The sequence below is a fragment of the Erythrolamprus reginae genome, chromosome 4 (assembly GCF_031021105.1).
Source record: "Erythrolamprus reginae isolate rEryReg1 chromosome 4, rEryReg1.hap1, whole genome shotgun sequence".
Taxonomy (NCBI): Eukaryota; Metazoa; Chordata; class Lepidosauria; order Squamata; family Dipsadidae; genus Erythrolamprus; species Erythrolamprus reginae.
In genome coordinates, this window is record NC_091953.1 from 115,004,346 (window position 1) to 115,017,912 (window position 13,567).

The 13,567-nt window shown below is 44.5% G+C and overlaps 1 protein-coding gene across 1 annotated transcript in view; it reads left to right on the top strand.

The window, feature by feature from the left end:
• Nucleotides 1-1,009: 1,009 nt before the first annotated feature.
• The window catches only part of DCT (dopachrome tautomerase), a 33,767-nt gene continuing 21,209 nt past the window's right edge, over nt 1,010-13,567 (top strand). Inside the window, exons 1-3 of the mRNA XM_070751864.1 lie at nt 1,010-1,322; nt 7,282-7,581; nt 8,719-8,819. Of these exons, the coding sequence (XP_070607965.1) occupies nt 1,010-1,322; nt 7,282-7,581; nt 8,719-8,819 (714 nt within the window). The remainder of the gene's footprint in view (nt 1,323-7,281; nt 7,582-8,718; nt 8,820-13,567) is intronic.

Sequence of the window (13,567 nt, forward strand, 5' to 3'; positions counted from 1 at the left end):
CTTCCCTTCCTTTCCTTTCCTTAAGTGTTGTAACTCATGATTCTTGACCAATGTCTCTTTTTCTTTCATGTACACTGAGAGCATCTGCACCAAAGACAAATTCCTCGTGTGTCCAATCAGACTTGGACAATAAAGAATTATATTCTAATAGGAAGAAGGGAAAAGGAAGACTGCAGGGGGGGGAATTTGGGGTGGGGGGCAGAGCTGCCTCTGGAAACCCTCAGGAGGAGCTGGCAGCCTCTCCTGACTTCTGAGGTCACAGCAGGAGAAAATACAGGATATCAGTCCATTTTGCCGCCTTCCCTCTGTTCAGGTGGAAGTATGGGAGGGTTTCTCCCAAAGTCCACCGCAATTTTCTACGTGTGTTCAGTTCCTTTGCGTAGGTTTGGAAAGCTGAAGGGGGTCTTTCAAAGGCCCCAGTTCAAAGTCTTCTGCCATGTGACAGCTCGTGATCCTATAAAGGGTTTCGGAGTGTACGTTCACAACTACAGATGTGGCGGAGGTCTAGGTTTTTCACACTCTCTCGGCCCACAGCACGAAGCCCGAGGTTATGGTCTCATAAATCTCTGAGCGGAAAAAAAGACTGAAGCAGATGTTTTGTCTCGAGTCATCCCGCGCTTCTTCTCCACGTTCCCTGGGTCTCTTTTTGCTCCTAGTGTCATGCGCTCATCATAAGGGATTTCAAAAGGCTAATCCTTCTAATTAGAGTTCACTGCCCCCCGCGCATAAAACTTTTAATACATGGCCTCTTGGCAAACAACAAAGAGCTAAATTGCTTGCCCATTAGTCACATTCAATCCTTTGGAAAGTTGGATTAAGCAAAGACACACACACACACACAGTTGCGGTGAGAAGTAAAAAACCAAAATGTTCCTTGGGTTCATTTTAAAAAGGGGCTTGCTCAACAGCTGGAAACAGCTAATGGCAATCTCTTCACCTATCCTGCATTCAGATTCAAAACCCTAAAGCTGAGCCACAGACTTTGGAAGGCTCTTCAGACTAGATCTTCATGGCATTCTTGCTGCAAGGCAAAAAGTTGCTTCGGCTGACGTTCCTTGCGTATCTGAGCCTGGTTGGGTTTCCAGAGACGAAGGGCCAATTTCCACGAGTATGTATGACTGTGGAAAAGCTGCAATCCAAGGTATGCTGTCCAGCTTTGGGGACGGACCCGAACAACGTGTGCGGTTCACAGCAAGGCAGGGGCACCTGTCAGGAGGTCCAGGTAGACAGGAAGCCCTGGAGTGGACCCTACACTCTCCGTAACGTGGACGATCGGGAACGATGGCCCCTGAAGTTCTTCAACAGAACCTGCCAGTGTACAGGTGAGAGAGAGAGAAAAGGGAAGTTCTCCAGATGTTTGATGATGAAAGATTGGCTGCTAGCAGGGAATTTTAGAATTGTAGTTGTGATACCTCTGAAGTATTGCAAGGCTGGTTACTGTGACAAAATTCCTAATAGAAGTCGGGCGGTAGTGAAAGCAAGTAGGATGCTTGGCTGCATAGCTAGAGGTATAACAAGCAGGAAGAGGGAGATTATGATCCCGCTATATAGAGTGCTGGTGAGACCACATTTGGAATACTGTGTTCAGTTCTGAACACCTCACCTACAAAAAGATATTGACAAAATTGAACGGGTCCAAAGACAGGCTACGAGAATGGTGGAAGGTCTTAAGCATAAAACGTATCAGGAAATATTTAATGAACTCAATCTGTATAGTCTGGAGGACAGAAGGAAAAGGTGGGACATGATTGAAACATTTAAATATATTAAAGGGTTAAATAAGGTCCAGGAGGGAAGTGTTTTAATAAAAAAGTGAACACAAGAACAAGGGGACACAATCTGAAGTTAGTTGGGGGAAAGATCAAAAGCAACATGAGAAAATATTTTACTGAAAGAGTAGTAGATCCTTGGAACAAACTTCCAGCAGACGTGGTAGATAAATCCACAGTAACTGAATTTAAACATGCCTGGGATAAACATATATCCATCCTAAGATAAAATACAGAAAATAGTATAAGGGCAGACTAGATGGACCATGAGGTCTTTTTCTGCCGTCAGACTTCTATGTTTCTATGTTTCTAAGATCCTTTTAAAAATATATATATATATACACACACAAACATAACAATGACAAACAAACCAAAGGGGGGGAAAACATAAAACATAAATTTAGGAAATTCACATCCCTGGTCATTCAGAATTTCAGTTGGAGAGTTATCCATTTTTATCTTATTTTTTGTTAACGTAATGCTTTGCATTTTTACATATTTGCATATTTTTCTTTGAATGTTATTTATTAATTTATTGGATTATCTTTCTATGTAATTTCTTCACTTTTATGTCCGAAATGAAGTGTGGGTTCCAGACAGATGAGCTGTATTCTAGGATTGGTTTGGTGAAATATTGTATGCTCTGGCGAGTAGTATGATATTACCGGAGAAGAAGCTAGGTAGGATTAGGATAAAATTTTGATGATGTTGTTGCAGTGGGCATTGGCGCTTAGTTCATTTGATATGAGTATTCCAAGGTCTTTTACAGAGTGAGGGTTGTCTATAAGGTCTTGTTTATTTAGCTAGTATTTGGTGCTCCTTTTTTTTTGGCTAATGTGTAGGACAGAGCAATTTTTGGTTGAGATTTGGAGTTGCTAGATGTTTGATCATTCTGACACAAAGTCAAGGTCTTTTTGGAGGGTAGCTGTGTTATCGGTGGTGTTTTACCAAACCAACTTGTGGCCTAGCAGTCAAACATAGCATCCCAGTAAGGGAACTATTTTATTGTTTGATTCAGGCTTGGAGTTGTAGATTATCGAAATCACGGCAGTAAAAAATATTGAGTTTAATGTGCCACAATATATAGAAATCCAGTGTAGACTTAACTTTTCTATAATTGCAGTTACGAGCAAACATGAACATAGTAGTTTTATATGCTTACCATTCTAATTGCCATTAATTCCATGCTAAAGACTGTGTGTATATGGCAGTGTTGAACTACATTATTGTACATGGTGGACCTTATATTACTTAAGCCTTCCATTTTGTAAATCAGGGATAATTAAATCAGAAAGTCTGACCTATTCTTGTTTTCTTTTGCTAACATACTTCTTGTAAATGTTTATTGTTTGAATGTATTGTAGTAAGTTGATTGGTTTAGAATAGAGGTCACGGGTGCAATTACAAGCAATTAACAGTCATTATTGCTGTGAGACAGCTAATTCCATAATACATCTTTTCCGAATGTGGTAGGTTCCCATGCATGCAGGCTGCGAAGGGCTAATGGGATTCTTCTTCCTAAGGCTATTTCTTTTTCTGAAAATAGATTTCTTGACGGTTCTCATTGAGGTAATCAGAAAAACATTGGAAAGGCCACCAGTGTAATAGTATTTTACTAAACTTTTATATTACTCTTTACTGCATCTTTATGGTCATTTTGCCAACATAGCTAGTAGCAGAAAAACTAATAATGATATGTAAAAAAAGATCAGACTACCCCATGCTGGGAATTTTGAGGTTTTGAACCCCAACCTTTCAAGATAATGGGAATGCAAAGCACATTGAAGATGCTCCTGTTCTTTGCCCCTCCTGGCTTGACTCTAAGAAGGTTCCAGAAAATCCTACCTGGACTCAACCACTGGCAGCAGCTAGCAAAATACTTAGTGTGCACTGTAGGTTCCCAAATATTTCTTTGGATATTCCCTTGTTTCTGTCACCACCCTGTTGTGGTTAGCTCTGGCCCAGCTCCTGTCCCAAGGACTGTGGATGTGGGGGAGACATCCTCTGACCAAGAAGACATGAGTGACAGGGAGGAGGAGAGTGTGGCAGACAGCTCAGAAGGAGATCAATTATCTAGCTCCTCCTTGGATTCGGCACAAGAGTTAATGATACAGCCACGCATGCGGAAAGCGATGCAGAGGCAGCAACAACTGAGAGATTATTAGCAAAGAAAACGAGGCCACCTGTGGTTGGGTGGGGCTGTGGTAATTAGTGAGGCTGCTATAAATAGCAGCCTGTGGGTTTGGCCATTGTGGAGGATTATCTGATTGTTGTGTTTCGTGACTGCTTTACTGACTTTGACCTTTTGTGTGCTGATTTTTCCCCGCTTTGAAACTAAACCAGAGCAAAGTGTGTTTCACTTTGTGAAAGAAGAAGGACTATGAATTGCCTCACAAGTATCTCAGAACTGATAAGGGACTTGTACAAATTACCAGTTTGTTTGCTATACAAAAAGAGTGATTAGTTTATTTGACTTTTCATTATAAAGAACATTGCAAAAAAAAAGGCTTCAAGAATTGTTAACCTAATCCTACGTAGCTTCTTCTCCGGTAATATCACTCTACTAACCAAAGCACACAAAACTTTCGCCAGACCAATCCTTGAATATAGCTCATCTGTCTGGAACCCACACCACATTTTGGACATAAATACATTAGAAAGCGTCCAGATACACAGTGTTCCCTCGCTTTTCGTGGGGGATGTATTCTGAGACTGCCTGCGAAAGTCGAATTTCCGCGAAGTAGAGATGCAGATTTAAGTACACTATTTTTGGCTATGAATGGTATCACAAGCCTTCTCTTAACACTATAAACCCCTAAATTGCAATTTTCCATTCCCTTAGCAACCATTCAGATTATTACTCACCATGTTTATTTATTAAAGTTTATTTTAAAAAAAAATTATTAAAGGCAAACAAAAGTTTGGCGATGACATATGACGTAATCGGGTGGGAAAAACTGTGGTATAGGGAAAAACTTGCGAAGTGTTTTTTAATTAATATTTTTGAAAAACCGTGGTATAGACTTTTCACGAAGTTTGAACCCGCGAAAATCGAGGGAACACTGTACTTTTCAAAAAGAGTCCTCCACTCCTCTACTTACAACAGTATACCACACACCACCAGACTTGAAATCCTAGGCTTAGAAAGCTTTGAGCTTCGTCGCCTTAAACACAACCTAAGCATAGCCCATAAAATGATCTGCTACAATGTCCTTCCTGTCAACAACTACTTCAGCTTCAACCACAACAATAGATGAGCACATAACAGATACAAACTCAAAGTAAACTGCTCCAAACTCGACTCTAGAAAAAACAACTTCAGCAACCGAGTTGTTAATGCATGGAACTCACTACCAGACTCTGTTGTTTCATCACTAACCCCAAAAAACTTTACCCTTAGACTATCTAATGTTTATCTCACCCGATTCCTAAGAGGTCAGTAAGGAGCGTGCATAAGTGCACCAGCGTGCCTACCATCCCTGTCCTGCGTTTCTCAATTATTAGTACCAGTATCATGTATATAAACAGTGTTATTTCCTTGTACACTACCAATTTGCACTTGACAAATAAATAAATAAGTATATTCCCCCCCCTTTTTTTTTGCATCAAGAAATTAACTTAAAGTTAATTACAGAAATAGTACAGTGGTTAAGATTATGGCTTACCTCTTTGCCCTGCTCACAGTAACTTGCTTGTGTAAAACCCAGTGGAAACATTTTGCCTTTGTTTTTTAAAAATGCAATTTTTGTATATTGCATAGTTTTCTTCCTTCCTTTTTAAAACGTCCAGAATTTGACTGTTTTACTATTTTTAAGTCACATGTAACACAAGAGCTCAGTTCCTAAAGAGCCCAGGTAGTATACTTATGAGCTTGGAGGGCCAACTACCTCCCAGGCTGTATTGTGTTCTTTAAAAAGTGTTATCAAATCAAAAAGTCTCATTTTCACAACTACTTCATAACATGAGCTTGGCTTGTTCCCACAGGCCAGCATCTAGCTTTTGTAGGAACATGTTGTAATCACATGTGTTTGACATTTATGTTCTTTTCTTGGCATTTTTATTGGTATCCAGCAGTAATATAAACGGTGCTGTCTTTTTCTTTTTTCCTTTTTTAAAAAAAGTTTTATTTACAAATATACAATAAATACATTTAATTACACTTAACAGTGGAAACATTTCAAATTACAGGGAAAAAGAAAAAAATGCGAGAAATAGGTAATTAGAGATTAAAACAATAAACATGTCAAATTATAGTATGAACGATATGCATTTGACAATAGACCGAGACAAATAGACAAAAAAAACCCTCGACAAACATACAGAAAGAAAGAAAGGAAGGAAAAAGGAAGAGTAGAAGGAAGGAAAGGGTGGGCGGGTGTACGGTAGATTTGTATTGAAATTGTGAACCAGATATATTTTCTGTAGCTCATTTCCTTATATCTAATATCTAAGATTATAGATAAATAAGAGAAAGTGTTGAATAAATCAAAATAAAGAGGTTTTAAGAAAGCCAGTCTACTTTTAGTATACAGTGTTCCCTCGCTTTTCGCAGGGGTTGCGTTCCGAGACCGCCCACGAAAGTTGAATTTCCGCGAAGTAGAGATGCGGAAGTAAATACACCATTTTTGGCTATGAACAGTATCACAAACCTTCCCTTAACACTTAAACCCCTAAATTGCAATTTTCCATTCCCTTACCAACCATTCAGATTATTACTCACCATGTTTATTTATTAAAGTTTATTAAAAAAAATATTTATTAAAGGCAGATGAAAGTTTGACGATGACATATGACGTCATTGGATGGGAAAAACCGTGGTATAGGGAAAAAACCCACAAAGTATTTTTTAATTAATATTTTTGAAAAACTGTGGTATAGACTTTTCACGAAATTCAAACCCACAAAAATCAAGGGAACACTGAGCTTAGTAGATGGTAGCAAAAATACACAGCTCTTTGCTTCCATCAAGTGATTGTTTGGATTTTGCATCTCAGGTATGCTATATCTGCTATACCCAACTTTAATTGACACAACATGGGGCACAGTTTACTTATTTGTAATACATAAAATATGTAATCAGACTTTACCATGAAACAGTTGAAATATAGTGATACCTTGTCTTACAAACGAAGTTCGAACCCGCGAAAATCGAAGGAACACTGTATATATCAATGTCTCATAATCTATTAAAAAAGAAGGAAAGATTTAATACCAGATTTGTAGCTGTTTGAATTTATACAGTTCTTAACATTTGTTAGGCAAGTTGTTCTTTTTTTTCCTAACCAACAGTAGAAGGGATCCCAACAGTTGTTGAATGAGGACTCAGTATTGTTTCTAACTACCAAAAGTCTCATTTTCACAACTACTTCATAACATGAGCTTGGCTTCTTCCCACAGGCCAGCATCTAGCTTTTGTAGGAACATGTTGTAATCACATGTGTTTGACAGTTCTTTTCTTGGCATTTTTATTGGTATCCAGCAGTAATATAAACGGTGCTGTCTTTTTCTTTAGGATATTTTTCTGGCTATAACTGTGGCGAGTGCAAATTTGGCTGGACAGGACCCAATTGTGATGAAAAGAAGCCTCCAGTTGTCCGGAAGAACATCCACTCTTTGACAAATGAAGAGCGAGAACAGTTTTTAGATGCTCTCAATTTTGCCAAGGCTACTATCCATCCTGACTACATGATTGCAACCCAGCATTGGTCAAGTCTGCTTGGTCCCGGCAGAAATGAGCCACAAGTAGCAAACTGCAGCATTTATAATTACTACGTGTGGCTTCATTATTATTCCGTCAGAGATACTCTATTAGGTTAGTGAATTTCCAGTCTGGTGGGAACATAAGAACATAAGAAGAGCCATGCTGAATCAGGCCAAAGCCCATTGAGTCCATCATTCTGTGTCATACAGTGGCCCACCAATTGTCCATGGAGATCTTGAGCAGGAAGAGAAGGCAAAACCCTCCTTTTCCCTTGACCCCCAACAAATGGTACCCGAGGAAATCCTGCCTGCCTCAACCAAGATAGAGGTTGCACATGGACATCCGTTTCAATAACCTTGGCATCCATGAATCTGTCTAATCCTGCCTTGAAGCTATCAAGGCTGACAGCTGTCACAACCTCTTCTGGAAGGGAATTACATAAACCAACGAAATGAAGAAATATTTCCTTTCATTTGCCCTCACTTTCTTACCTATGAGCTTTAGGGAGTGCCCCCTCGTCCTAGTATTGTGTGATAAAGAAAATAATTTTTCTCTCTCCACCTTTTCTATCCCATGCATCATTTTATACACTTCGATCAAGTCACCCCTTAAACGCCGTCTTTCAAGGCTGAAGAGACCAAGGCGTTGCAACCTGGTTTCATAAGGGAGGTGCTCCATTCCCTTGATCATACTTGTCGCCCTTTTTTTTGCACCTTTTCCAGTTCCATTATATCCTTCTTGAGGTGATGTGACCAGAACTGTACATAGTACTCCAAGGGAGGTTAAGTAGTAAAAATAATATTGTAGGTAATACAGATTGGGGCGGGTTACTCTTACTTCCTCCTACCTCCTACCGGTGCGCCTCGCAACATTTTGCGCTCACTATGCTCCTGCGTGCATCTCCTCATGCCATTTTGCTGCTGCACATGTGCAGAGGGATAATTTTCCTTCCACGCATGATCAGAGAGCCGAAATTTGCAGATCTAATCTATCCTAAGAGGCCAGTAAGGGGCGTACATAAGTGCACTGATGTGCCTAACGTCCCCTGTCCAATTACCTTTCCTTTTCTCATATATCCTATATATTCTCTCCCTCTCATCCACTCCTCTTCTTTTTTACTTACTATCCCTATATATACTACTTAACGTTTATCTCATTCCATATGTATTGTATATTGGACAAAGAATAAATAAATAAAATCTTTCAGAGTGCCTTTTTAACTGTAATTTTTGTTTCTCTTGTTTTCAGGACCAGGCCGTCCCTTCACAGCGATAGATTTCTCCCATCAAGGCCCTGCTTTTGTTACCTGGCATAGGTATCATTTACTACTCTTAGAAAGAGACCTGCAGGTCAGTTGCCATTACTGCCTTCATCTTGTGTTTGAAAGAAGCAACTAGGGTAATGCCACCAGATTTCAGCATTGCTAAAGCGGGACGCCATTGATGGGAGGGGGAGGGGGCTCACCTCTTGGCAATGTACAGGCTGCCGGTGCCCAGGCGTGTCCTGCAAGCACGGGCTTCCGAAGTTGGATCCCCTCACTCGGTTCCGACGAAGAATTCTTCAGGAAGCTCATTGCGAGCGTGAGGCCTACTCTGAGCTGGGAGACACAGGAAGTACAACCCACCCAGGATGACCCCAAGATGCTTTGCTGTTTCCTTCCGCCATCACCATAGAGGAGAGAGGGGGGGGGGAGGAAGAAAAATAATTGGGACATTTTTGAAACGGCACGGGACGTGGGACAGGTTATAAAAAAGCGTGACTGTCCCACGGAAAGCGGGACGTCTGGTCACCTTAAACTAGGGCAGTGATGGTAAACCTTTTTTGGTTCGCATGCCAAAAGTCGGTGGGGGTGCTAGCATGCGTGCACATGCCCAAACCCCTTCCTTCCCCCCATGCATGCACAATCCCCCACACACTTCCCCCACACATGCGCACAGGCCTTTCTGAAGCCTGGTAGGCAGTGGTGGGTTCATACTGGTGTGGTCCAGAGAGCCGCAGAGGTTATGAACCTGTGGGAGGGAGGGAAGGAGGAAGCGTCCTTCCTGTCAACGACTTCCTGTCAACAACTACTTCAGCTTCAACCACAACAACACATGAGCACACAGGAGATACAAACTTAAAGTAAACTGCTCCAAACTCGACTGCAGGAAATATGACTTTAGTAACCAAGTAGTTAATATATGGAACTCACTACCTGACTTTGTAGTATTACCTAACCCCCCAAACTTTACCCTTAGGCTATGCACTGTTGCCCTCACCTGATTCCTAAGAGGTCAGTAAGGAGCGCGCATAAGTGCACCAGCGTGCCTTCCGTTCCCTGTCCTAATGTCTCTATCTTTCTACTATCATATATATAAACGTTGTTATATCTTTGTATACTACCAATAGGTACTTGACAAAATAAATAAATAAAAATAAAATAAAGCTGGAGGGAGGGAAGACAGAAGAGGGGAAGGGAGAGAGGAGGGACGGAAAGACAGAGAGAAGGAAGAAGAGAAGAAAGGAAGGAAGGAAGTATAGAACCAGGAAAGAAGAGCAGGAAGGGAGGGAGGGGAGAGAGAATTAATAGAAGGAAGGGAGAAAGGAAAGAAGGAAGGAACAGCGAGGAAGAAAAAAAGGAAGGAAGAAACAATGTAGAAGGGAGGGCTGGAGGAGGGAGGGAGATTTTGAGGGTTACATTAAAAATCAGCATATATTAATTTTAAATCACTAATACTATTCTACCATATAGTAAGGTTTACAAGAATAAATATTTACAATTCTTAAACCAAGAAGTGTACATTTTCCTTCTGCAGAGCTATTTTTTAACCAGGTGTATATTTTATAGTTTTTAAAATTGGTTCATTCCATGTTTGGATAGATAGACAAGAACCAATAAAATATGTAATAGTCTGTCTTCTTATTCCCAAACCATAAAATATCAATTTTTCAAACCTCCTTCTTGGTGAACATATTTTTGAAATACTGTAGACTGTTTCTAACTGATGTTAGTAAAAACATGTATACATTTCCCCAAGGCTCTCTGTATCTTTTACCATCCTTTTCCTAATAAAGAGGTATAATAATGCTAAGAAAAATAAACACCCTGAGAATGCATAATGTCTCCAGATATTCCAGACAGACTATTAGAATTCCTCTTATAGCTTGCAGGCAGTGTTCCCTCTAATTTTTTTTCGGGGTGAGCAGAAAAGTATAGTGTCTGAGCGGCAGTCCCTTTGGCACTGGGCGGCATATAAGTATAAATAAATAAATAAATAAATAAATAAATAAATAAATAAATAAATAAATAAATAAATAAATAAATAAATAAATAAATAAATAAATAAAGTAAGTAAGTAAGTAAGTAAGTAAGTAAGTAAGTAAGTAAGTAAGTGTGGGCGTGCGCTATCACGCATGAGCAAGTTCTTGCATCCATAATTCTATCCTTTCTATGTCTTCCTCCCTCTTTCCTCCCTCCCTCTTTCCTTTCTATCTCTCCCTCCCTCTTTCCTTTCTATCTCTCCCTCCCTCCCTCTTTCCTCCCTCCCCTTTTCCTTTCTATCTCTCCCTCCCTCTTTCCTTTCTATCTTTCTTTCCCCCTGCCTTTCTCCAAGCCCTTCCTTTTCCCTCTCCCTAACTACCCCCTTCTCCCTCCTTTCTATCTCTCCCTCCCCCTTTCTCTCTCCCTTCCTTCATCTTTCATTCCCTCTCTCTCCATCCCTCTTCCTTTCTCTCTTCCTTCCTCCCTCTCTTTTTTGTTCTTTCTCTCTCCCTCCTTCCCTCCCTCTATGTCTTTCCCTCCCCCTTCTTCCCCCTCTCTTTCTCTCTCTCTTGCTTTCTTTCCCTGTCTTTCTCTCTTGCTTACTTTCTCGCTTTCTTTCTCATTCTCTCTCCCCTCCTTTCTCTCTCTCTCTCTTTCTCTCTCGTTCACCACGCCGGCAACAGAGAGAAAAAGAGAGAGAGAGAGAGAGAGATGGAGAGAGAGTGGAGGGCGCCGTTGTCTTCGCCTCTGCCCGGCGGCTCTGCAGCGAAGAGGAAACAGTCGCACACCGCCTCCCGGGAGCCCAGCCGACTTTTGGAGCCGTTTTGTTTTCGGCCGGGCGGAGGCAGCGCGCGGAGGCGAAGATACGGTGCCCGGCCACGCTCCGCCTCCCGGGAGCCCAGCTGAAAACAAAACGGCTCCAAAAATCGGCTGGGCTCCCGGGAGGCGGAGCGTGGCCGGGCACCGTGTCTTCGCCTCCGTGCGGCTCTGCAGCGAAGAGGAAACAGTCGCGCACCGCCTCCCGGGAGCCCGGCCAACTTTTGGAGCCGTTTTGTTTTCAGCCGGGCGGAGGCAGCACGCGGAGGCGAAGATACGGTGCCCGGCCACGCTCCGCCTCCCGGGAGCCCAGCTGAAAACAAAACGGCTCCAAAAATCGGCTGGGCTCCCGGGAGGCGGAGCGTGGCTGGGCACCGTGTCTTCGCCTCCGTGCGGCTCTGCAGCAAAGAGGAAACAGTCGCGCACCGCCTCCCGGGAGCCCGGCCAACTTTTGGAGCCATTTTGTTTTCAGCCGGGCGGACTGCAGCGCAAAACAAGAAGAAAAGATCAGCTGTGAGGCGCGCCTCCCCCCCCACGCCTTTCCGCGGGATCTTTTCTTCTTATTTTGCGGTGCGCTCCGTCTGGCTGGAGCTTCCCTTGTGGCGGCCGTGTGTGAGCTTTGGGGCCCGGAGGGAGGAAGGGTGGACGGCGGCAGCGGGAGGACGGTGGCGGCGGCAGCACCGGGCAATAGCGGCGGCCAGAACAGAGGCACCGACGCGGCGTCTGGACGTGTTAGACAGCGTACATGCTAGCGTTGCGTTGGGCATGGGGCTGGAGCCTCCGTCCCGGCCCAGCCAGGAGGCAAGTGCCAGCCAGGCAACGCCAGCATGTACGGCGTGTAGCAACACGTCCAAACGCCGCATCGGTGCCTCTGTCCTGGAGTTCGCAGCCGACCACCGTGCCGCCGTCTCATGGCTACTGCCCGCCCTGCTGCCGGTGCCGCCACCCTCCCGCTGCCGCCCTCCTCCGGGCCCCAAAGCTCACACGCGGCCACCGCAAGGGAAGCTCGAGCCGGGTGGAGTGCAGCGCAAAACAAGAAGAAAAGGTCAGCTGTGAGGCGCGCCTTCCCCCCGCCTTTCCGCGGGACCTTTTCTTCTTATTTTGCGCTGCGCTCCGCCAGGCTGGAGCTTCCCTTGCGGCGGGCGCGTATGAGCTTTGGGGCTCGGAGGGAGGAAGGGTGGCCGGCGGCAGCAGCGGCACTGTGACTAGCTGTGGGGCAGCGGCAAGGTGGTCAGCTGTGAGGCGGCTACTCCCGGTGCCGCTGCTGCCGGCCAGCCACCCTTCCTCCCTCCGGGCCCCAAAGCTCATACGCGGCCCCCGCAAGGGAAACTCCAGCCAGGCGGAGCGCTGCAGCTGCCGGAAAAGTCGGAAGGCGCAAGTAAGAGGGCCCCGCGGAAAGGTAACACGCCCGGTCGTCGGCACCCCCCAGGCTTAGAGGCCTAGAACACCCCCCCACACACCCCACACACACCGAGGCACCCGGTCGGCGGCAACCTTCCCCCTCCACACACACACCGAGGCTTAGAGGCCTAGCGGTGGGCTGCGCCACCTGCCCTCTTACTTTGCTGCGTCACTCTCGGCAGTCGGCAGGTGGCGGCAACCCCACACACGCACACCGACGAGGCACCCGGTCGGCGGCAACCAACCCACCCACCCACCCACACACACCGAGGCTTAGAGGCCTTGCGCCACCAGACCTCTTACTTTGCTGCGTCACTCTCGGCAGTCCGCGGCAACCCCACACACGCACACCGACGAGGCACCCGGTCGGCAGCAACCCACACACACACACACACACACCGAGGCTTAGAGGCCTAGCGGTGGGCTGCGCCACCAGCCCTGCCTCACCCATCTCGGCAGTCTGGCGGCAACCCCCACCCCACCGAGGCTTAGAGGCCCGATTTTCTTACCTTACCCGACATCAGCTAAACAACCGTTTGGCTGCCGGAGGGCGGGGAGGAGAAAATCCAGGATTTAAGGGGCGGGGAAGAAAGCGGGCCTGCTGTGATTGGCCACTTTGCACTTTGTTTCCCGCCTTTG